This window comes from Taudactylus pleione, unplaced genomic scaffold (genome assembly GCF_031769625.1).
Source record: "Taudactylus pleione unplaced genomic scaffold, aTauple2 ptg000400l, whole genome shotgun sequence".
In the NCBI taxonomy this organism is placed as follows: Eukaryota; Metazoa; Chordata; class Amphibia; order Anura; family Myobatrachidae; genus Taudactylus; species Taudactylus pleione.
In genome coordinates, this window is record NW_028284802.1 from 3,022,233 (window position 1) to 3,047,143 (window position 24,911).

At 44.7% G+C, this 24,911-nt stretch overlaps 1 protein-coding gene across 2 annotated transcripts in view; it reads left to right on the forward strand.

Moving 5' to 3' along the window:
* Positions 1–12,571, forward strand: part of LOC148506519 (uncharacterized) — a 42,666-nt gene extending 30,095 nt beyond the window's left edge. For both annotated transcript variants that reach the window (XM_088446534.1, XM_088446535.1), the window contains 3 exons: positions 1,948–2,049; positions 3,578–3,670; positions 9,801–12,571. In XM_088446534.1, coding sequence (XP_088302660.1) covers positions 1,948–2,049; positions 3,578–3,670; positions 9,801–11,818 — 2,213 coding nt within the window. In that variant the 3' untranslated portion in view covers positions 11,819–12,571. The remainder of the gene's footprint in view (positions 1–1,947; positions 2,050–3,577; positions 3,671–9,800) is intronic.
* Positions 12,572–24,911: the final 12,340 nt, after the last annotated feature.

Here is a 24,911-nt window from a genome sequence, read left to right on the forward strand (position 1 = left end):
GACCAAGGAGCTCTCCAAACAAGTCAGGGACAAAGTTGTTGAGAAGTACAATTCTGGGTTAGGTGATAAAAAAATATCCAAATCTTTGATGATCCCCCGGACCACCATCAAATCCATCATCATCAAATGGAAAGAACATGGTACCACAACAAACCTGCCAAGAGAGGGGCGCCCACCAAAACTCACAGACCGGGCAAGGAGGGCATTAATCAGAGGCAGCACAGAGACCAAAGGTAACCCTGAAGGAGCTGCAGAGTTCCACAGCAGAGACTGGTGTATCTATGCATGTGATCACAATAAACCGTACACTCTATAGAGCTGGGCTTTATGGAAGAGTGGCCAGAAAAAAGCCATTACTTAGTGATAAAAATAAGAAGACATGATTTGAGTTTGCCAAACGTCATGTGGGTGACTCCCCAAATGTATGGAGGAAGGTGCTCTGGTGAGATGAGACTAAAATTTAACTTTTTGGCCACCAAGGAAAATGCTATGTCTGGTGCAAACCCAACACATCCCATCACCCCAAGAACACCATCCCCACAGTGAAACATGGTGGTGGCAGCATCATGCTGTGGGGATGCTTTTCAGCAGCAGGGACTGGGAAACTGAGTCGAGTCGAGGGAAAGATAGATGGTGCTAAATACAGGAATATTCTTGAGCAAAACCTGTTTGTTTGCCTGTGATTTGAGACTGGGACGGAGGTTCACCTTCCAGCAGGACAATGACCTGAAGCATACTGCTAAAGCAACACTCGAGTGGTTTAAGAGGAACATGTAAATGTGTTGGAATGAACTAGTCAAAGCCCAGATCTCAATCCAATTGAGAATCTGTGGTCAGACTTGAAGATTGCTGTTCACAAGCGGAAACCATCCAACATGAAGGAGCTGGAGCAGTTTTGCCTTGAGGAATGGGCAAAAATCCCAGGGGCAAGATGTGGCAAGCTCATAGAGACTTATCCAAAGCGACTTGCAGCTGTAATTGCCGCAAAAGGTGGCTCCACAAAGTACTGACTTTAGGGGGGTGAATAGTTCTGCACGCTGAAGTTTTCTGGTATGTTGTCCTAAATGTTGTTTGATTCACAATATAAAAAAAAAACACAACTTCACAGTTGTAGGCATGTTCTATGAATGAAATGATGCACACCTTCACACAATCCATTTTAATTCCTGGTTGTGAGGCAACAAAACATGAAAAATGCAAAGGGGGGGGGGAATACTTTTGCAAGGCACTGTAGACTCATCAACTGTGTCAGTTTGAGAGACTAAAGATGGGCTGAGAAAATTTTGGGGGGTTTTACACTTTTACTAATGATTCTGATAAATACAGATCGGACTGTGTAACCTAATATGCCTATAACACATAGACAGGAGGGTCGGGTCTGTAATCTGCGTTCCAGAAAAAATTACCGTAAACTGAGACATTAAAGGGTAACTTGCCCAAATTTAATGGTGCTAATTCATTTAGCAATGATGAAGGGGAGAAATGACGTTGCTATGGCATTTTAATGCCGACAACCACACCTTACATTGCCCCTACATTGTGTGTGTTAGTACGCAGCCCTAATAGTAGTGTGAATTAAATTGTATAAATTCAGCTACTGTATGTATGGGTTTTCTGTGTCCTGTCCATTGTGTCGCATTGTGTATCACATTGGTGCAGGCAATTTTGCATTGCTCCTAGTTGAATTGACCCCTATATGTATGTTTGGGAGGAGCTCTATAAGGAGGCATAGCCTGGGGCGTGACTTCCCTGTCCCCCAAGCGATGATCCCCAGGGCTGCTGTCCTCCATCTTTCTGAGGTCGGCTTGTTACCATCACACAGCATCGCTGCCAACTTTATTCAACTCCACCAATGCTTGAACCTGACTTTTGCTGGACAGGAATGGTCATTGTCCTTATTCTGTTGTGTTGTACATTGTTTGTAAAGTGTCATTTTGATTGACATAGATTGTATCTTTGTGGAGCCGGAGACTGTACCAAAGTTTGAAAGCGGAAAAGAGTTATTTGTGAAATATGAAGAGCAGTATGTGGACGATGACATTTCTATAGGTGAGTGTAAGAAATACAATCTTACCATGTAATCTGAAATCACTATGAAGTTATTGTCCTTCAATGTATGTGTGGCTGTAGTGACATTCAAAGTGTGGCTTTAATCACAGTATTTACATTGTGTCAGGTTGTTGGGGGTGGGGGTCTATAAGGATGCTGTTGCCTCCATCTGCCTCTAGGTTCTATTACAAGTTTTACAATTTAAATAGCCAAGTGGCCAGGCTGGCCGGTATACAGGCACATAGGGCCGAGGGTGTATATTATAATACATTATAATTATGGAAAAGTGATAGCTACATCAATAAGATTATATATATATAAGGTAGGATGGGCGGCACTGCAGGTCTTTTTCTTAAGCAGGGTTTATTGTGCCAACGTTTCAGGGCTTCACGCCCCTTTGTCAAGGTTACATACAACCTTGTAACCTTGACAAAGGGGTGTGAAGCCCTGAAACATTGGCACAATAAACCCTGCTTAAGAAAAAGACCTGCAGTGCCGCCCATCCTTTCTATCTTGTACTATCCAATATCGAGGAGGGCACGCAGGCTATTATATACATGGGACACGGGAGTGCCGGACCGATTGGACTCATAGTCGTATTTTATACGTAATGGACTTTTTAAGCTTGTTTAATAAAATGCACCATCTAACACAAAAGTGCTAGAATTCATACCAGCCTATATCCTCTATACTACTTGTAGCTACTATTGCTTGTGTTTGGGTATATATATTAGCAGTTATATCATATAGCGCACACATATTCCACAGCACATTACAGAGAATATTTGGCCAGTACATCAGTCCCTGCTCCAGAGCTTACACTCTATATTCCCTACCACATGTACACACACACAAAGTATGTAAGCAGACGCAGTGCAAAAATAACCAGAAATAAAGGGCAGAAGACTTACAGCAGGGGTGGGGAACCTTTTTTCTGCCGAGGACCATTTGGATATATATAACATCATTCGCGGGTCCGGAGCAGGCCCGCCCCTCCGCGTGATGTCACACAGGGGCGGGGCCACAATCGCCGGTGATGCTTCAGGGAGCTGTAAGGGCGGCACTGCTGCATAGGTTCTTGCTGCAGGGTGCCATTCTGGACACCCTGCTACCCAGGTGAGAGCCAGACCAAATGATTCCGGGGGCCGGCTGGACGTTCCCCAGCCCTGACTTACAGTATGAAACATTGCATAACATGGGATAGTAGCTATATAACCAATGCTGCACATGCAGTCCTCAGACCCACAAATGCTGCAGCGGCTGAACCCAAAGGTCCAGCGCCGAAGGAGAAGGTTGAGGTTTAAGTAGAGCACATGAGGAACGGGGGCCCTGCTCGTGAGAGATTAGTGTAAAGGTGTGGGCCAGACAGACACGCACCACACAGGGGGGAAGAGTCCCTTATATTTGGAGTAAGGGATCCATGGAGTTAGGCTGGTGCAGAGTGAGAATAAGTCATTTAATCTTTATATATATCAAAATGTGATAAACAGCGAATGGAAGAAATGACTAATTATCTGTCCTCCCACAGTTGAGGCTCAGGATGCAAGACGCAACGACCCACCCAACAGCACCCACTTTCAGCATTGGGAAAAGGAAAGGAAAGCAGATACAAATGAAAACGGTAAGGAAAGCTGGCGTCATTCTCCGACAAGCAACCTTCATGTCACACCGCTCACAATAAATATAGATTGGCAATTAGTGAACTTTACATTGCCAATTATGAAATATGTTTAGGCCCTATAGCGCCATCATGCCAGATGTAGTATATATTTGGTATCTCTACACACAGGAAAACTATTCAGGTTTGAGAGGTTATTGGATCATATAGAAAATATTTTTTCTCTTGCAGCAAGGCTGGAAAACACTGGACAAATTGGGATTGTAGGTTGGGTCTGGGAGCTGGCACTTAATGTAAATTGTAGCTTTAATTCCAAAGCTCCTCCCCCCTGCAATCCCAGAATTCCAGTCTGTAAGTGCCTGAGGAGTAGGGCACGTTTTAGAGAGCTGCTACACATCTCTTTACGGTAGCTTTAGGGTTTTTCATTTTATTTGTAATCTTAATTTCCTTTTTAGTTAGGTGTCTGTGCACTGCTAGTGGTAGCAGCGCACAGTATGAGTGCGGTGGCGACACTGTGTTTGGTCGGCTGGCCGGGAAGGGTTGGTGCACTTGGCGGGGATCCCCCCACAGCACTCCAGTCCTCAGTAATAGACCACGTGGGCCCAGGGACCAACATCCGTTTTAGAGAGTGGCGGCGGAGGGACAGTCCCAGATGGCTGCCGCCGTTTTGGCTCCCCTCCCACACACGCAGGGGGTGCAGACATGCTGACAGGCTGCCCAGGTGAAGTGGATCGGAGTTTTCCCCAATACTGGGGGGAATTACTCCCATGTCTCAGGAGCGTGGAGATGGAGGGGGTGGAGATTCTAACGCTGCACTCCCCCCTCCGGCAGCAACATGGCATCCGAGCCCTGACTTCAGCAGGGGATACAGGAAGGCTCCACTTCTTCCCTACAGCTACGGTGAAGGCTAAGGTACTGTGCACTATCCTTGTACAAGCTGCCTATATATTTACTGCCTATAAATATAAATATTAAATAAATAAATAATAATGACTGCCTATGTGACACTGTATTAGCTGCCTAATTTGCTCATTGGCTCTCGGTTACATCCTACCTGCTGTCTTGTATTACATTGTGTGGCACGGACTGTGTAATGGTTAACATTGCTGCCTCACCGCATCGTGGGTTCGATTCCCAGCACAACCCTAACTGGGTGTAGTTGGTAGGCAGGGTTGTTCCCATTAGATGTTTTGCATATGAAGGAACTTTGAGAAGGCTTGCGCTATCTCTAAGGGCGAGGACCTACTGTCCTTTCAGACTCATGGCTGCTGTGTGCCACTCTCTAGGCAGTTTAGATATGGATTCCCAAGCAATGGCTCTGGGTCTGTCCAGGTATTGGTGACGGGAAGTAATTTCTTTCCCTTTGGCAAATCTCTCCAGTCTCATCTGGGTGACGCATGATTACAAGGTCTCTGGACCTCATTCATAGTCTGTCTTAAGCGGCCGCTCGGTCGTAGGGGAAAGGGTCTGGATATGCAAATGAAGCAATCGCAAGTTGCGGCCCTAAGATGGGATCGTTCGCTGAACGAGCGAGGGTAAGAAGCGGCCATAAGACTAAAAACACGCCCCCTTCTCGATCGCAACACACGTCATCTCCGGGGTTATAAGGATTAATCGAGACCATCGGGACCCATCGGAGCTGATCGCAGAGCTTAAGGCTGACCATACCCTCTCTTAAGCACTACGAACTAGTCAGTGTAAAAACCACCCATGTCACGTGTGCCATGACACTACTTTGTTAATTATGCACTTCCATTAGCATAGTCAGGCACGCCTGCGTTTGGAACACCACGCCTCCGTTCACAAGCACCTTCCCCTGTTACCACCCACAAACGGCTCATTCTGTCACTCAAACTAACGACCTGGCTGTGTTCAAGGAGAGAGAAATTTCCGATCACAACAGCTAGTTTGCGCACGCGCATTGCGAATCTTACGCATGCGCAGTTTAGCGAACATCGCTGGGTACGACCGAGCGGCCGCTTACGACCGACTCTGAATGAGGTCCTCTGTCCCTCGCACATTTGCTTCCAACAAACTGGGTATCCGGGTGGAAGCACCTCCCACGGTTGTCGAAGCGGCAGCCGTTTATCTAAAAACATGTCCCTTCCTGTTCGGGGCTCAAGATCCTTTAGGGATCCGCTAGCTAGAACTTAAGGATTGTCTCCTGTCTGTTTCATAGGTTCGAGTGATGTTAGTCGACCATGGCAAGCTTAGACGGGTGGCGTGCGCTATAGTCACTTCGACCGACGAAGTCGTCACTGAACTTTACAATAATTCACCCGGGATTCCCTGCCGGATTGGCGGGACAGTTTCACGGCGGGCTTTGTGTGGGAGGCCATGCAAGAGGGGGGGCACATGTAGCTTCTGCACTTCAGCTACAGCCGTTTGGGCTCGAAGGGCCTTTTTGGCTCTGCGCTTCACATGTGCAGTCATAACCAGGTTGAGCCTTACAATATTTTCCGTTTGGTAAGGATGTTCTTTTTATCCAGTACTGGGTACTGTCTTCCCAACAGGTTGAGAAAACACTTTTTTTCCGGTGGCGGTCCCTACCGGCGGGGTCTGCGTTTCCAACTTACGCTCCTCTATTTGGAGTGGTGCGTCCTTGGAAGATCAGTCTGCCACAAGCTGATTCTATCCCCGCAGGGGTTTGATTTTCAGAAGCAGTTTTTCTAGTACAACTCACTGTTATGGGGAAGCCTAGTGCCTAATGGGTTATCTCTCATACCCAGATCGCTTGCAAATGGTAGGACGGTTGCACCAGTTCACCGACCATTGTGTGACATCTTCAGACACCTGGGTGCTATGCATAATTTGCTATTGTTGATCTTGGACCTCGGAGGTCCACAGCCAAGGCGTTGCTTTTGATTTTTCAACATTGCTCTTCCCCAAGAAGCGACGTACACTGGGAGATTGGACCGTGCTATCATCCCACTCCTCTCGACGGCATTTTTGCTCCAGTTGGGCAGGTCATCTTTCTTCCTCAGTCAGCAATCAAATCTGCCCCCAGTCTGTGCTGGGCCCTACCATTTGGTGGAGCCCCTACTCCTTGTGTTTGCAACGAACTAAGGGTGGTGATGCCGGGCATATTGCACATAGAAGGTATCACAATTATGCCCTTTTCGGATGTTCTGCTGTGACGGATACTTTGGCTTCACAGTTACGGACCTTCCTAGGTCATTTGTTTCACGTACTTTCGGATCAGTGCTATATCCTGACTTTCGCAAGGTCTCTCCTGCTTCCTTGTCGGCGCCTTCAGCTCTGGCGGTGGCCTTCGACATTTCTCTCAAGCAGGGCTTCTCTTGTGGTGGCCAGTGCACGGACCTTACTGAACTTGGTCTCACTGGTTCTGTTGATGCCTTGTCTGTCGCTCTTGCGGAGCATTCGGTTGTTGAGCATGAGAGTCTCCACTTTGAGACCATTCAGTGGACCGGGTCCATCCACGGGAGTTCCAGTGGGTGATTCTCCGACCTTGTAAGGGTTGCTCGGCATCCCTCTCGTCTCTCTGTTGCTTGTTCAATCCAACAGCACTCCTCACACTCTGTCGGTGGATGGTTTCCGTTATTCTCTCCTAGGTCCGTTCCTTGGTCCCTCCAGGATAGGCTCGTGGTGCCCACAGATACGGGTCTCCTAGACTGAGGAGCCGTGACATTGCTTTTTCGGCTCCAAGGCCTTTTGGTAGCCGTCCACAACGGCTAGGCTGATTGATGAGCTTGAGCATCGAGCAATTTTTCTGGCTCTCTAGGGGTCCTTGTCCGTCCAGGTTTGCAGTTGATCGAACAACTGCACCATAGTGGCAAATATACGTCCTCCGGGAGGCCAAAGAGTGTGGCGGCGCTGGTGGAGGCAGCCCCTATTTTTTTTCCTGGGTGGAGACTTTTGTTCCAACTCTCTCAGCGGTCATGATACCGCTAGTGTGATATGGGACAGCTCACTTCCTTAGCAGAATCACATTTCTCCCAGGGCAGTGTTCTCGCTATCCTGTGTTCTCCCTGCCGTTCGTTCGGACACTAGATCTTCTGCGAAAGCATCTCATTGCCGCTCGACACATCTTCGAGGCTCCACAGGGTTGTATGTGAGCCAGGTATCTGCTGGCTTCCACAGTGAATGCCTTGACTATTCTGTGGAAGTTTCGGCTAGCGCATCAATTTCTGCTGACCCTGCTGTTACCTAGGGGTCTCCAGGTGTGTCGAGGCTTCCTGAGTACGGGCAATCCTAGAGGCTCCAGGCTGGCTCTGCTTGAACCTGGTTAGCCAGCTACTCGGCAGACACTTGCGCGTTGGATCCGCACTGGGTATCAGTGCCCTCCGCTAGGATGGTGGGGATCTTATGGGCAGCGCGACGCGGGACTTTAGCAGAACAGGTCTGTCGTACGGCTATCTGGTCCCCTGTCCACACGTTGGCTCATTTTTATTTTTTTGAACATTTTCAGGTTTTGCCTTTGGCGGCAGCACCTTTGGGCGTACCGTTTTCCGGTCAGGCAGCCTGAGCGTTTCCTCCCCTGGGGGCGGCTTTTGAACGTCCCATTGTCCAGTGTTCCCCAGCCTTGGTGCAAGAGAAAATAGGATTTTTGGTCAACTTACCGTTGAATCCTTTTCTCTTAAACTGGGGAACACTGCGATCTCACTCTGTCGTACGAGGTTTTTGGATCTTACCGGTCTTTTTTCCCTACTGGTTTGTTTTGTTCTAACAGTTTCACAGGGTTCCTGCTACTCCCCTCCGGGCTCTTTTAAAGAAGTACTGGCATGATGGGATTGCAGGGGGGATGAGTTTGGGAATTAAAGCAGTGTAAATTAAGTGCCAGCCCCCTGCACCAACCTACAATCCCATTGTCCAGTGTTCCCCAGCCTGCTTAAGAGAAAAGGATTCAACGGTAAGTTGACCAAAAATTCTATTTTAGCACATCTATTTGTTTATTTTTAAACTATATAGAAATGAGTTATGTGACCGTAACCGTCGGTCGTTAGGCTTTACGGCTGTTACATATATTGTTGCTTGTTAGGCCATTTGGTTGGTTGGATATGGCAGTGTATAGGGTTTCTGATTCTGAGTCGGGCGCAGTGAAGCATTGTTTTTCTTTTGCGCTTCCGTCCACATTCCGTGGGATTGAGGCGCACAAGAGATAAAAGGTATAAAAAATATTTTTAAAATTAAGTGAGCGTTCCTGGGCAGTGATGGAGTTGGCTTAGCCCACGCCCAGAGATGGGCTTCCTTATGGGCGTGTTATGGAAGTGCCGCGAGCGTCACGCTTATAGTGGTTATGTAAAGATAAGCAGAATCACCCTTGTAGGACTGGTGCAAGTTTTGATGTTGCGTCTAAAGATGCTCCAATCTGTATATCGGCGTATACGGTTGCTCAAAGTAGGCGTCTCAGTCTGTGCACATTTGGACACACGGATATGCACCAGGGAAGGGCTTTTAGCGGCATTTGCATAAAGTTGCAGACGTGCGCCCGACAAAAGATAGTCCGTAATTAGATAGACAATGTCTAAGTAGACACCAGATGTTAGAAAGTCAATAGTTGGGGACAAAAGGTCGACAGGGACTAAAGTCAGACGCACTAAAGTTTGACCTGTAAGAAGTTCGACAGGTACAAAAGTTCGACAGGGTCCAAAGTTCGACATGAAAATGGTCGACACATTTAAAAAATTAGGGTTAGGCACTTACTGGAGGATTAGGCACTTACCCCCACGGTTAGGTTAGGCACTTATCCAGACGGTTAGGGTTAGGCACCAAGGGGAGGGTTAAGGTTAGGGTGAAGATTAGGGCTAAAAACAAATTTAAAAAAAGTGTCGACCATTTTCATGTCGAACTTTTTACATGTCGCCCTTTAGTGTGTCTGACTTTTGTGCCTGCCGACCTTTTGTCCCTGTCTAACTAATCTGTCTAAGCTCTGGTGTCTATCTAGACATTGTCTATTTAATTACTGTCTCTCTCTTATATCACACCCCAAAAGTTGAGATACGGACTTTGCTGCACTGACTCAGAACCAGGCTCCTAGTGAGTACCTGTTTAATCATTGTCTGTGTATGCGGTGCCGTTCTGACATCCCAGGAAAGCCGTCATAGTGTAGTCCATCTGTCACAACTTAATATATTGCATTAAAATAAACTGCATTTTTTTCTTCTGATTCCAGACTGGATAATTGAAAACGTTGTTACTCCGGTAAATCATGAATTCAGCAATGGTCAAGATTCATTAAAAGAGAGAGTGGTAAATGTATGGTTTGTAAAGAAAACGATGATGAACAATCCAAACTCGGACGCAGGCGTAACTGCGGCAAATTCCCCCCATGTCATAGCACGTGTAGAAGAAAACACTCCTGTGCAGGGCGCTCGCCCTAACGTGCTTTTGAAGGAGTCTGTAGATAATGAAAGAACGCACAACGTAGACGTACAGTTTATGTGCCCTGTATGCCCGGAAACATTTGACAGTGTATCTGAGTATTTTGAACACCATAAATTTCATGAGCAGAAGACGCCGGTTTGCCTGGAATGTGGGGCGCTGTTTGGGGATAAGTCCGCTCTAGAGGAACACCTATTAACTCACATGGAGGAGAAGGTACGGCTGTGTCAGGAGTGCGGACAGTGTTTTACCTCACTATTAGACCTGGAGGCACACATGAGGCTTCACAAAGGAGACAAGCAATGGCTGTGCCCTCAGTGCGGAAAGTGTCTGTATTCTAAGTCAGGCCTTGACAGGCATCAACTAATACACATAAGAGACAAGCCGGTCCCGTGCCCAGAATGCGGGAAATGTTTTATCAAGCAGTCGAATTTCGAGATGCACCTGCGGCTCCACGCTGGTGAGGAGCTGTACCCCTGTACCGAGTGTGAGAAGTTGTTTAGCACCAAGTCCGCATGTGAGAGGCACATCCGAGCTCACACCATGGAGCGGCCGCACGCTTGCCCCGAGTGTGGGAAACGCTTTCTGTATAACGGCTGCCTGATTAAGCACATGAGGGTGCACACGGGGGAGAAGCCCTACGCCTGCCCTGAATGTGGCAAATGTTTTGCTCAAAGTTCCAGCCTCAATTGTCACAAGCGGCTTCACGAAGATGAGAAACCGTTTGTCTGCCTTGAATGCAAGAAATGCTTCACTAAGAAGTTCAATTATGAAATGCATCTGCAGATTCACGCGAAGGAGAAATTGCTCACTGAGATGGCCCAGATCACATGTGATAATAAAGTAAACGTGGAATCACCTGTTGATGTGGCCAGCAGGAATAGTATTAGCGATGTCTCCTTTACCGAGAGACCAGTTGGTGATGTCTCCTTTACCGAGAGACTTTTAGGCGATGTCTCCTTTACCGAGAGACCTGTAGGCGATGTCTCCTTTACCGAGAGACCTGTAGGCGATGTCTCCTTTACCGAGAGACCTGTTGGCGATGTCTCCTTTACCGAGAGACCTGTTGGCGATGTCTCCTTTACCGAGAGACCTGTTGGCAATGTCTCCTTTACCGAGAGACCTGTTGGCAATGTCTCCTTTAACGAGAGACCTGTAGGTGATGTCTCCTTTACCGAGAGACCTGTTGGCAATGTCTCCTTTAACGAGAGAAATGTTAGCGATGTCTCATTTGGCGAAAGACCTATGATTGACGTGTCATTTAGCGAGAAGCCTGTCAGCGATGTCTCATTTTCATTTAACGAGAGACCTTTTATCGATGTGTCATTTAGTGGGAAACCTGTTACCGATGTCTCATTTGGCGATGAGCCTATTAGCGATGTCTTGTATAGAGGGATGAATGTGATCGATGTCACGTTTAGTGATGATGCTATGACAACTAGGCCTGAAGAGAAGCAGCACATTTGTCCCGTCTGTCGGAAGAGCTTCCTGTACAACGGCTGCCTGGTGAAACACTTCAGGACTCACACTGGAGAAAAACCCTACGCCTGTACGGAATGCGGAAAGTGTTTCGCGCAAACCTCCAGTCTCAATTGTCACAAGAGAACTCATACAGGAGAGAAGCCCTTTATCTGCCCCCAGTGTGGGAAAGGTTTCACCAGCCAGTCTCACGTTATGCGACATCAGGCGATCCACAGGGTGGACCGGTCATTTTTATGTAACGGGTGCGGGAAAGAATTTTCGCAGAGGTCTTACCTTCTAAAGCACCAGAAGAGGATGACCTGCTCTCAGGCACCTGATGCATTTTAGTTTTTTTTTTTTTTTTTTTTTTAAATATAAAATATTTTACATTATTATGAAAGAACTGTGGGTTTCTGTATTTATTTTTTTAAGCAATAGTTGAACAGTCATTCTCTCCTCATTTCTTTATTATACAAAACATTTTTAAATTATGTCACTTCGTTATAATATGTTACACCATAGAGAAAGAAACAAGGAAAGTGTAGCTAAACAATAATTATCATCTGTATAGATGAGGAAGGGGGAATATGAATTTACGAGAGAACCATAATTATATTGCGCAAACTTTTTTTGTTTTTTTTAGGAGAAATGTCCATTTGTTTAGTTCTAGGAAAATAGTTGTTGTTTTTTGTGTGGCATATTGAGAACTGTAGCATTAATCAGTGTTTATTTGAGGCATAAAACGAGGTTTACATAGATTTTTTTTTTACAATTCTATACTGACAATATACTGTATAAATTGTCGCAGGATAGACTATACACAGGGGGCTGTCATGGAAACTAGTGCACAAAGCAGCGTGTCATTACCGGTATCAACCAATCAGATCCTGTCATTTTTTAAGTCCGTTATCTGCACAGCCAATTTTTCTTAAATGTCCACAATTATGTTTACAGAGCTCGAGAATGTAAGACTTGCATTAATAATTCTATAGAGAACATATACATTAGTCACATGCAGAGTTCAAAGGAATATTGCCTTTCAGACAGATCACAAGTGATACCCAGCATTATAAGCTATAATAAGGTATGTTACATTTTATTTTGGTCCGTAAATTTTGGAAAATATTTTACATATTACTTTTGTGCATTGTAGATATAATTATATTTAAATATGAAATTCCAACTAAAAATGTAAACCAGTCTCTCTTTCTTTCTTTTTTTTTTTTAACTGCAGTTTTTGTAGACATCATTGTTTGTTAATGAATCGGTTACATAAACTTCTTTATATCAGAGGCAGCCATTTTACAGCTACAACCAATGGTCACAAGGATGCAGGTTGGTCCATTTGCTGGAGACCAGTGATCTCATTAAGCTACAGTCAGGTGCATAAATATTAGGACATTGACAGAATTTTTATATTTTGGCCTCTATTCACCACAACAATGACTTTGAAATGAAACAAACAAGATGTGATTTAACTGCAGACTTTCAGATTTAATTTGAGGGTAAGCACATCCAAATCAGGTGAACGGTGTAGGAATTACAATGGCTTCTATATGTGCCTCCCACTTTTTAAGGGGCCAAAAGTAATGGGACAAACTAAATAATCCTGAATCTAACTCACTTTTTAATAATTTGTTGCAAATCATTTGCAGGCAATTACAGCCTGACGTCTGGAACGTATAGACATCACCAGACGCTGGGTTTCATCCCTGGTGATGCTCTGCCAGGCCTCTACTGCAAATGTCTTCAGTTCCTGCTTGTTCTTGGGGCATTTTCCCTTCAGTTTTGTCTTCATCAAGTGAAATGCATGCTCAATCAGATTCAGGTCAGGGGATTGACTTGGCCATTGCATAACATTCCACTTTTTAGCCTTAAAAAACTCTTTGGTTGCTTTTGCAGTATGCTTCGGGTCATTGTCCATCTGCACTGTGAAGCGCTGTCCAATGAGTTCTGAAGCATATGACTGAATATGAGCATATAATATTGCCCGAAACACTTCAGAATTCATTCTGCTGCTTTTGTCAGCAGTCACATCATCAATAAATACAAGGGAACCAGTTCCATTGGCAGCCATACATGCCCACGCCATGACACTACCACCACCATGCTTTACTTAATGAGGTGGTATGTTTTGGATCATGAGCCAGTTCCTTTCCTTCTCCATACTCTTCTCTTCCCATCACTCTGGTACAAGTTGAGCTTTGTCTCATCTGTCCATTGGATGTTGTTCCAGAACTGTGATGGCTTTTTTAGATGTTGTTTGGCGAACTCTAATCTGGTCTTCCTCTTTTTGTGGCTCACCAATGGTTTACATCTTGTGGTGAACCCTCTATATTCACTCTTGTGAAGTCTTCTCTTGATTGTTGACTTTGACACATATACACCTACCTCCTGGAGAGTGTTCTTGATTTGGCCAACTGTTGTGAAGGGGTTTTTCTTCACCAGGGAAATAAATCTTCTGTCGTCCACCACAGTTGTTTTCCGTGGTCTTCCGGACCTTTTGGTGTTGCTGAGCTCTCCGATGCGTTCTTTCTTTTTAAGAATGTTCCAAACAGTTGATTTGGCCACACCTAATGTTTTTGCTATCTCTCTGATGGGTTTGTTTTGATTTTTCAGCCTAATGATGGCTTGCTTCACTGATAGTGACAGCTCTTTGGATGTCATATTGAGAGTCGACAGCAACTGATTCCAAATGCAAATGTCACACCTAGAATCAACTCCAGACCTTTTACCTGCTTAATTGATAATGAAATAATGAGGGAATAGCCCACACCTGTCCATGAAATAGCTTTTGAGTTGATAGTCCCATTACTTTTGGCCCCTTAAAATGTGGGAGGCACATATAGAAACCGTTGTAATTCCTACACCGTTCACCTGATTTGGATGTAATTACCCTCAAATTAAATCTGAAAGTCTGCAGTTAAAGTACATCTTGTTTGTTTCATTTCAAAGCCATTGTGGTGGTGAATAGAGGCCAAAATATGAAAATTCTGTCAATGTCCCAATATTTAAGCACCTGACTGTATGTGAACCCTAGTGTTCAGGAGCGTAGTGTTAATTCTAGCACCTGTCACAATTGTGCAGTTCCTCTTTCCTGCCTTGGGGTGTCGCTCTCTGCTCTGGTGCTTCTAGCACACTGGTCTTTATCTCAGCAGTTTGTTGCATCAGCTGAGTGTGCTAGAAGCACCAGAGCAGAGGGGGACACCTCAGGCAGGAAAGAGAAACTGCACGGGTTGTGATAGCTGCAGGGTGCTGGAATGAACACTAGGAGCCGCCATCCCTGAATATTAGGAATAGCCCATTACCTTTGCTTTCCCCTGAGTAAGAGTGGCCGGGCTATGTCCTGTCATATCATGGCATTATGGCACATTTCCACGTCTCCCGAGTACTGTGATGAAATGAACTTGAAGTCCCTGAGACTCGTTTATGCTATTTATATTACTTTTAAATATATTTTTCACAATAAAAATTCCAGAGTATACGCCATGCGCACGCGCGCACACACACAGACACACTCAAAATCCATATAATATAAAACTCTGATCGTTACCACAGATAGGTGGTAGATATCTGTACAGTAAGGCCCTGCATATCCGGTGGTTTAGGCTCGGACACCCCGCCATCAAGGAAACATTGCTGTTTTTTTCTTTTGTAAATTGAGATAACATGTACACAGTACACCCATTGCTTCCCTTACATACTGTACATAAACATTGCGCCCTATCTGATGTCCTTCCATCAAGCCGAAATAAAAACGCAGACAGAATGGAACATACAACAAAAATAATGAACATAGGAGTAATTAGAAAGCATTGGGCTATCTGACTGCTGCTGTATCTCATACTATTCCATTCTCTGAGTACTGAACCAACCTATAACTAGCTACAACTGACCTATATACTAATATTATAAGAACGTTGTGTCTGTCATCATTTTGTAGTGGACACTCCTAGAAATAACCTGCACTTTGTTTCATCTTGATCTGTCAAGTTAAAGCTGAGCAATAACAAAAATAAAATTTATTGACATCATTGCAAGAGACAGGTTTGGCACCATGCATGTGGCTGGTATTGGATGGGGGGGCTTTCAGCCAGCGGTCACTTGGATAGGCTACACAGCAGCCTGTGCACAGGGCACACAGTGACATTGGTGTGAGTGGTGGGTGTATAGGATAGGCTACACAGCAGCCTGTGCACAGGGCACACAGTGACATTGGTGTGAGTGGTGGGTGTATAGGATAGGTTACATAGCAGTCTATGCACAGGGCACACAGTGACATTGGTGTGAGTGGTGGGTGTATAGGATAGGCTACATAGTCTGCACAGGGCACACAGTGACATTGGTGTGAGTGGTGGGTGTACAGGATAGGCTACATAGTCTGCACAGGGCACACAGTGACATTGGTGTGAGTGGTGGGTGAATAGGAGAGGTTACATAGCAGTCTGTGCACAGGGCACACAGTGACATTGGTGTGAGTGGTGGGTGTATAGGATAGGCTACACAGCAGCCTGTGCACAGGGCACACAGTGACATTGGTGTGAGTGGTGGGTGTATAGGATAGGCTACATAGTCTGCACAGGGCACACAGTGACATTGGTGTGAGTGGTGGGTGAATAGGAGAGGTTACATAGCAGTCTGTGCACAGGGCACACAGTGACATTGGTGTGAGTGGTGGGTGTATAGGATAGGCTACACAGCAGCCTGTGCACAGGGCACACAGTGACATTGGTGTGAGTGGTGGGTGTATAGGAGAGGCTACACAGCAGCCTGTGCACAGGACATGCAGTGACATTGGTGTGAGTGGTGGGTGAAGACGCTTTTGCCACCAGTCTGTATAGCGCTGCTGGTCACGTGGGCCGCTCCCACGACAGGGCCCCTATGCAAAGCAACACAACTAGAACACCTCAAATAAAAATATGTTGACAGAAGCAATTTAATCATGGACGAAGCCGTGGGTAACAGCTAGTATACAGATGTGTCCTCTTTAATCTTTGACGGCAAACGTGGGCACGCATAGTGGAGTGCGACTTACCCCGCATGCGTGCTTCACGGTACACCAGACCGCGGCAGCGTGTGCACCATGCAATCTTATGGATCGGAGGTGCGAATGCATTGTGCGTATATGGTCGCGGACGCACGACCCGCGACGTGCGATTTTCCACATCAGTGGCAAAGATACAAGAAAACACATCTGTATAAATAGAGAGCTTCTCAGAAGTAAAGATGCTTTATATAAAGTTTGTGGTAGGGGAGGCATACTTCTTGTGCACACCAGAATTCCTGTTGATATTGTTGCAGGACACTTTTTGTCACCAAAGAGGATTTATATGCCACGCATGGGATGAATATAGCCAGATCACACATGCTCTGTACAAACCGCGGCCTTGTACTTTTACCTGAGGTCCTCGGGTTCTCTCATTAACTCTGTTTGGCCTTCTAGCCCTGAGTCAGGTGAAGATCGTAGATTATGTAGCCTTGACATTGTGGATGTCATCCTTAACCATTATTAATAAACATGGGAAATGACAATGCACCCCCTTCTATTTCCCTTCATATCCTCCTTCAGGATCATCAGAGGAAAGGTAGAGTTAAGTTATTAGGGATCTCAATAAGGAATGGTACATACAGGACAGCCATCAGACTAATCTCGGGAGAATTGATGACATGATTAGTTTCCATATCCTGGGTAACCTGCATTATCTCCTCAGGCCTTACATAGTATTCTTATCAATGGCCTGGCCATCAGTAGGGACTTGTGGAGCAGAGCTTCTAGTGCCAACTGAGTGTGAGGTCAGCTGCTTTGAGAAGGAGCTGTGTTTTGAGGGACCATTGTAAGTTCCGCTGTAACTTTTACTTGGGTGTCACCTTGGTCACTCGTTGACCTGTGTCTTTGACTATTTAAGTTCTGCACATCTTAACCCCTCCCTCATCATCTGGACAAATTCTGAAGAAGACATTGATGCCCATTTCTTGGCACATTAGAGCCACTCCTTGCTCATGTTGCTGAAGTAATGCTGCTTCTGTGTCCCACGGTGCTACAGTTATCCCTCTTCTCAGTAACTCAACTGTCCCGAACTACAGTAGCTTTGGACACCTCCGTGGGTTATCTAACGGCTTTTTACCACATAACTCCGTGACAGGATAGACTTATTTTGCCATCCCGCCAGGATGATGTTTTTTCAATGTTGGTTTGAGGTTACCCGTCATTACTGCTATGGGTGCTTTTTTGCTGCCATGTTCTCACTGACACATTCCCCTCACTCACCTCTGTAGTAACAAATTATCCCTGCTCACTCCAGTAGCAACACATTCCCCTCCCTCACATCTTTAGTAACACACAATTTCTGCTCACCCTGTAGTAACACATTCCCCTCCCTTACCTATGCATTAACACATTCCCTTACCTCACATCTATAATACATTCTCACTGCTATTGTAACACATTTTTAACTCACCTCTAATAACATTTTCCTCTCTCACCTGTGTAGTAACACGTTCCCTTCCCTCACTATTCAAATAGAGGAGCCGCACCAACTGCCAGTGATGTTTGGCAGCACTTGGGGTGACAGTTGGTGTTTGTATATGAACTGTGCTGCAGCCACGATGAGAGTCAGGCAGGACATTGCACAGGGGGAGGAACATTTTAGCCCTTTTCTCCCCCTTAGGAGTCTAATGTCGAAAAATTAATATAGAAGCACAGGTGCCGCTTAATTGCAAAAATAACACAATACTACAAAAATATAATATTACATTCAAACAAATCTCGCGGGAGTAGAGTACAAAACAATTCAGCAATCAACATGCACTTAAAAATTGTGATTCACCCATCCTGGAGCTACCCCTGATCCAAGAAAGCCACCACCTGAATGATCTGGGCACTCAGCTACTCTCTGGTCCCGGTAGCACTATCAGGATTCTCACTTTATGATTGGCCTGAATATTTTCTATGTCCCTTTAATCCAGGAATATTGTGATTACCGGGTGTTGTTTCCCATTACAGGTATGCCTTTCTGGGTCTATCCTCTTCTGCACCCATTGTTATTGGGACCTAGAGAATATGAATTATAGGTATATTCGAGATCACTGATATCCCGCCCCTTAATGCTCTTGGGTATACCTATAAATCTAAATGATTTATTCTACGACGATTCTCCAAATAATGCAGTGTGTAAGGTTATGTATGGTTTTAGCTTGGAGATCAGCTGTGTTTTGCTATAATTCTGTACAATCATTCTGTTGTGTACAATCATTAGCAGCTTTATCTGTTATATTTTAAATATTAAGATTATTGGTAGCCAATTATAAGTGATTGACACAGGGGACCTCCAAATGTCACACAGTTGGCCAATAGGATTATTTATATCCTGCCAACCCTATAAGAAGTTAAGAGAATATGATAACCGCACACAGACATCTATATATTAATTCTGTACAGTCTGTCCCGTCTCCCACATGCCTACGCAGTTGGAGCTAGGGTGCGTGTTCCCCGTTCAACGGCTTCCACTGTGAGACTGTGTGTAGCCATGGGAGGCAGAGTGGGGTAGTGGAAAGGGACAGAGGGGAGTGGGTGGCTGTGCCGAGGGGGGAGGGGTGCAGAGCGGTACTTACTAGCTGATATCTCAGAGCAAAGCTGTATATAGCAGGGGCCGGAGGAGGAATCAGAGAGGGCAGGATGGGACGGAGCAGGGGGCACACACTAGGCCAGGTCCCTTTTACTGTAAATAATTTCAAAAATGAAAAGTTCTGTTCATCCTCTTACAATAGGAGCAGTTATGCGGAGGTCGTAGATCGGTGCCTTATGCGTTATCATTAGTGTGGTTGACCCAAGGGTGGTTTATTCCATTTTGCAGCCATGTTCTGCCCTTCAGGTATCTGCCACTTGGGCCCTCAGCTGTCCCTGCTATTTTAATTCTTCGGTCGGGGGGCTCTCAGAGAATCATCTCTATGGTTTGTGACTCTGGAAGAGATGTATCAAGCTTTCCAAGGAATGGGCACGTGGAGAAGTTGGTTTCTAAGGGCAATCAGCTTCTGCTAGCTAGAAGCTGGTTGGTATGGGCAACTTTTTAACTTCTCTATTCTTTAATAGGCTTAGGGGTAGATGTACGTACTAAGCCGTGGAGAGAGAGAAAGTACCAACCAATCAGCTCATTTTTCAAACAGCCTGTAACATGACAGGAGCTGATTGGTTGGTACTTTATTTCTCTCAAAGACTTAGTACATCTCCCCCTTAATATACTCCTCCCATAGGGATTAATAAACCAGAGACAAAAGTGGAGAAGTGGGCCAGCAGAGACATTGCCCACAGCAACCAATCAGCATTGAGGTATCATTTATCAAGTACCTTCTATAAAATGATAGCAGCTAATTGGAAAACTTCTCCACTCGTTCACTTCTACGATCTTTATACTGTTTGATATATGAATCCCTTAATGCTCTGTCAGCTAACCCGATATTTTGTTGACCTTCAACCCCTCGCTTGTGGTGAGTGCTCTCATGTGATAGGCTCCTAGGGCTTCCACCACTCCCCTATATGGAGTGATCTCGTGTGATCGGCTACTTGGCCATCTACCACTCCTCTATAGGGTGTGCTCTCGTGTGATAGGTTCCTCTGCCCTCCACAACTCCACTATAGGGAGTGCTCTCATGTGATAGGCTCCTAGGGCCTTCACCATCCCTCATTGTAAAAATCCCCTTAGTGAGGATTAGCTGACTGTAAATGAGGCCCAGAATAATTAAGCAGCTGTTTGAATGTCCTGTCTAATAAAGTTTACAAATTAAATTTAACTGTTTACTCCACTACATCTAACTGCACATGGAGACCTCTGAGGCAGTATAATGGGTACAGATGGTGAGGGATACCAGACCCTCCAACATGACCCCTTCCACAAGGTACAAAACGCTCTGCACCTGGACTTCCCACTTAATTTATGATTGCAGTCACCTGTGTTGAACTAATGCTAAGGGTGTTTTCTAACACAGATGACTGCAATCATAAACCAAGTGTGTGAGTCTCTCCCCTCTCTATCTGTGCTTACACTGCCCCTATGTTGTCCCCACATTCCCCAAAGTGTTCACCAGCCCAGACTGTCACCCTTCCTCTAGTGTCACACAGCCCTCTCCTACAGAACCCGTTATAGTGTTACCTTTAATGTCTCCCGCCCACAGTGTCACCTTACACCATGGAGCCCTTCACTGTGTCCCCCAATCCCCCTCTATCCCCACCCCTCATTGTCACCTTTCACAATGTTCCCCTATAGTGTTCTCCCAGCTCTCCTCCATCCCCCACACTGTAATCTTTCCTATAAAACCATAGTGGTCCGCCAACATCCCCCCATAGTGTCAATGTGGCCAATGTGAAATTATTAGAAGGTGTAAAATGGTTGATTTGGGGCTATTGTAGGTGAAATATTAATTTTGGCACTACTATGGGGCATACATTAAACTAGGGGACTACTATGGGGCATACACTGAACTAGGGGACTACTATGGGGCATACATTAAACTAGGGGACTACTGTGGGGCATACATTGAACTTGGGGACTACTGTGGGGCATACATTGAACTAGGGGACTACTATGGGGCATACATTGAACTCGGTCATTACTAGGGGGCATAAAAGTAACATCTGATGTGGGGAGAGGTCTCTCTCTTGAAGCATTGGGGTGGGGGCCCCTTCAAAATGTTGCTATGGGGCCCTCAAAGTTTTGGCTACACCCCTGTCCAGGCCTAATGGAAGTATACAATGCATACAAGTGTGATTATAGGTACACATTACATTCGGTGTTGTACTGTACAAAGGCTTATTGCAGAGTATGCTGTGAATGTGCATTTATAGTATACGTAGGCTATACTAAGGGGTGTATTCAATTTGATGGCGAAAAGTCTAAGGTTGGACTTCTCGCCATCATCGCTGATTTTTCTGAGATAAAGTATAAGGTGAGTACCCGCTTTATCACAGTATCATAGTATTCAATTGGGATCCGGCAGAAAGGTAAGTATGGGAAAGTGCAGGGAATTTTCGGGAAATCATCCAGGGACCCCCCCTAAAGATGTCCGTTTTTGCCTGCTGAAGGGAGTCGGGGTTTTTAAATAGCCGCGGCAGGTGCATAAATGCTCCTGTGAAGAAGAGCATTTATATTTTTTAAAAAAAAATAGCTATGGCCATCAAATTTGGGGTACATGAAAATGGGTGCAAGCATATTTTTAAGTCCCTAAAATGATTTTTAAACATTCTTCAAAAATGCACCTGCCGCTACTACCCGCTTTCTTTAAAACACCTGCTACATACTTGGGAACCCCTTAGGAATCAATTATGCTAGGTTAGAAGTTTGTTCCCCATTTTTTATTTTTTTTTCCGCAAAATTCAAGACCTTTTTTTGGGGTGTCCTGAGGATTGATTTTTTTTTTTTACACAGATTACTTTTATAGGACACTCCCAGGGGTGCAGGCTATTTTTTTTAAGCCTGCACCCTTAAACCCCAATTCTGCACTTTTTTTCGCCATGTAAAACATGGTGAACAGTTATCCCCGATTTTTTACAAAGACTTTTTGCATCGGCGAAAAGTCTTTGAAATTGAATACAGGAATAATTAAAACAGGCAAAAATGATGCGAAATTATCGCCGATAACAAGTTTTCGCTTCTAATTGAATACGGCCCTAAGTAGTAATAACTTTAAATTCATGAACTTGACTTTACTTATTTTTACAAGAAGCTCCCAGTTGCCTCACAATGATTATTCTTTTTATTTTGCGAGAACTAGTGATCCAGGTATCGGGTACATGTGCGCGGCGCTGCCACCAGGATATATCGGGCTTAGTACATAGGAAACAGGATAAGGTTCTGGCCACAGCGAGTCCCCTTACGTCTGTACCCACCATTCCCCCCAATAGAGGCCCTGTGTGTGCATGATGGAGACCTTGAGTCAGAAACCTGACCTGCCATGGCTATGCAAATCAGTGATGTCACAGAGGCCAGTGACATCATAGCACAGGACAGCAGGTGAGGCTCACACAGAGCAGCAGACACATTGTAGTTACAGAATCTTAGCGAGGTGCATCGTTTTTATTATAGACGAATTTTCTCTAATTGTACAACTAGAGAAGCTTCTAAGAGGCTGTACGACTTAATGTGAGGCGACATGGCCTCCCCTAGGTAAGTGAGAAGAAGCCGGAACACTTTAGCATTGGTTTTTACAATTGTTGTCATTGTTTGTTTTTACGAGAGGGGACTGTATTATTTTCCTTATTTAAAACAGCTTGAATTATTTTAAAATGCAATAGCACTAATAAATGTGTACATACCTGTAATATAGTTGCCTAGTTATTACACTTAGCCGTCCAATCATCTTATAAAGCTAAATTCAAAATGATCAGAGGAAACAACAATTTAATAATACTCAAACCAGACTCTGTAGGCAGAGCTAGTCCTGCACGGGGCTACTGGCCTCCCAATATATACTTACATATGAGAATGTTCAATGAGGTACAACCTATATGGTTACATCTCAGAGAGAAATCCTAAAAATAAATATATTAATAACACTCAAGGGCACTTATCTGCTTATATAATCTATATACATTCTGCAGAGTTTGGTAATAATCACTTAGTCACATATAAATCTCTGCCATCATAATCGTGTTGGATGCACAGACTGTAAAATATCATTAGCAGCTGCAGCATCATACAAATACAATACTGGGAATCTCCCAAACAGGTCTTTGCAGTGTGATTGACTTTACATGCATAGAAATATGATTTGTACTGGCAGAACCTGGCTTAGGATAGTAATCAGGCACAGCATCCAGGTATTTACATAAAGGATTAAGGTTAATCCATATAAATTCAATTTGTCAAAATATTGAGTCACAGGTTGGGAATATGTGTTTGGTATATGATATGTTAATAAGTCCACATTATGACTGGGCTATTACCAAATGTAAAAAGGCTTATCTGTAGGGAGTACCTCCAAGTATTATGTAGGAGAGGGTATGTACATGAAAGACCCCAGACCATGAGTGACAACCTGCTTCTGTGTTACTCTGTTATACAGACCACATCCTCTTCCAGGTTCTCATGATGTACTGCTACTGACTACTGTACGTTTCTCATGCCACACCAGTCTCCCTGCTCTCTCATCCACTGTCCTCTGTATAATGGTGACAGCAGAAGAAGGTTAGCACTCATGGTCTGGGGTCTTTCTTCTACAATCTATCTCTTATATACTACCTAACATTGCTGTAATTACCATAGGTGCAATGGGTGCAGCTGCTATACGGCCCACAGCTGAGGGGGGACTATCTTCCTTGTCAAAGTTACATGTATTATATATATTTTTCACCATTGAGTGATACATATGAGCTGTCATATTGCACAAGTACTCAGTGAAGATTACGTATTTGCATGCAAAGCAAAAATATACAAATACAATTCCCACTAAATAATTTGGTTTGATGCATATGGACAGGCTCATGTATGAAAGTAAAGTCCCACATCACAGACCTGGAAATACACAGGGTGTTATAGGGCAGTGCATGCATTTGCAGGCCCAGATAGCCTCAGATAGTACACTTCTGCCAATGTAACATTTACATACACAAATGTGACACCTGTAATAGGCACAGTCCTGATGTCCCCTCACTCTCATGATATTATGTAAGACATACTGTAAGTGAGATGGAGCCGAGCAGTATTCTAGGAAAAAAATCATTAAATGCTGTGGTTCTAGTGTCGGTTGGGTGTGGAAGTGATGTGATCTTTCCATCATGCACAATTATATTTTCTAGTGTATCTGCTGCTGCTGTATACCCACATAGGTGCAGAGTCATTGTCTGAGGGCAGTCCCAGGGACTGTGGTGTGTTGAATCTCTTTTGCACATAGAGAAGTGTAAACTTTTTGCAGTTTGTAAATAACACTTAATGAAAGCAATCTGATTGGATAATTGCACAGTTACACGTAACGCCTATACAGTATATGTGTGCACAATCTTTACCTCTTAGCGTGTGGTTGCTGTGAAGCCCTTGGGTGGAAGTCATACATGTAGTTATGGTTTGGTTGGACATTGAGGGTCTAGTGTGGCTGTTTCTGATCCTCTGGTCTTTCGGCACCTTGCGACCCACTTCCACTAAAGCGCCAGCTCTCAGAATACACTGTATAGGACACATACATAAAGGAGGGTTATTATAATTTGCACTTTTATGGCATAATTTTGTTTTTGTATCATTGTTTAGGAAAAGAAAGCGAAAGACGAATAGGGATCCGGCTCCAAGCTCATCGCTGGACGCCGCTCCCGGTAAGAGAGGAGCCAGGAGAAGTCTTATTATACCATCAGTAATATAACTGTAGTTTACACACAGTGCTGGTGTCCTGAGAGCTGCCTCCTAGTAATTATACAGTGGGTAATAAGTTTATGGATTGGGGGTAGTTCTCCCGCACAGCT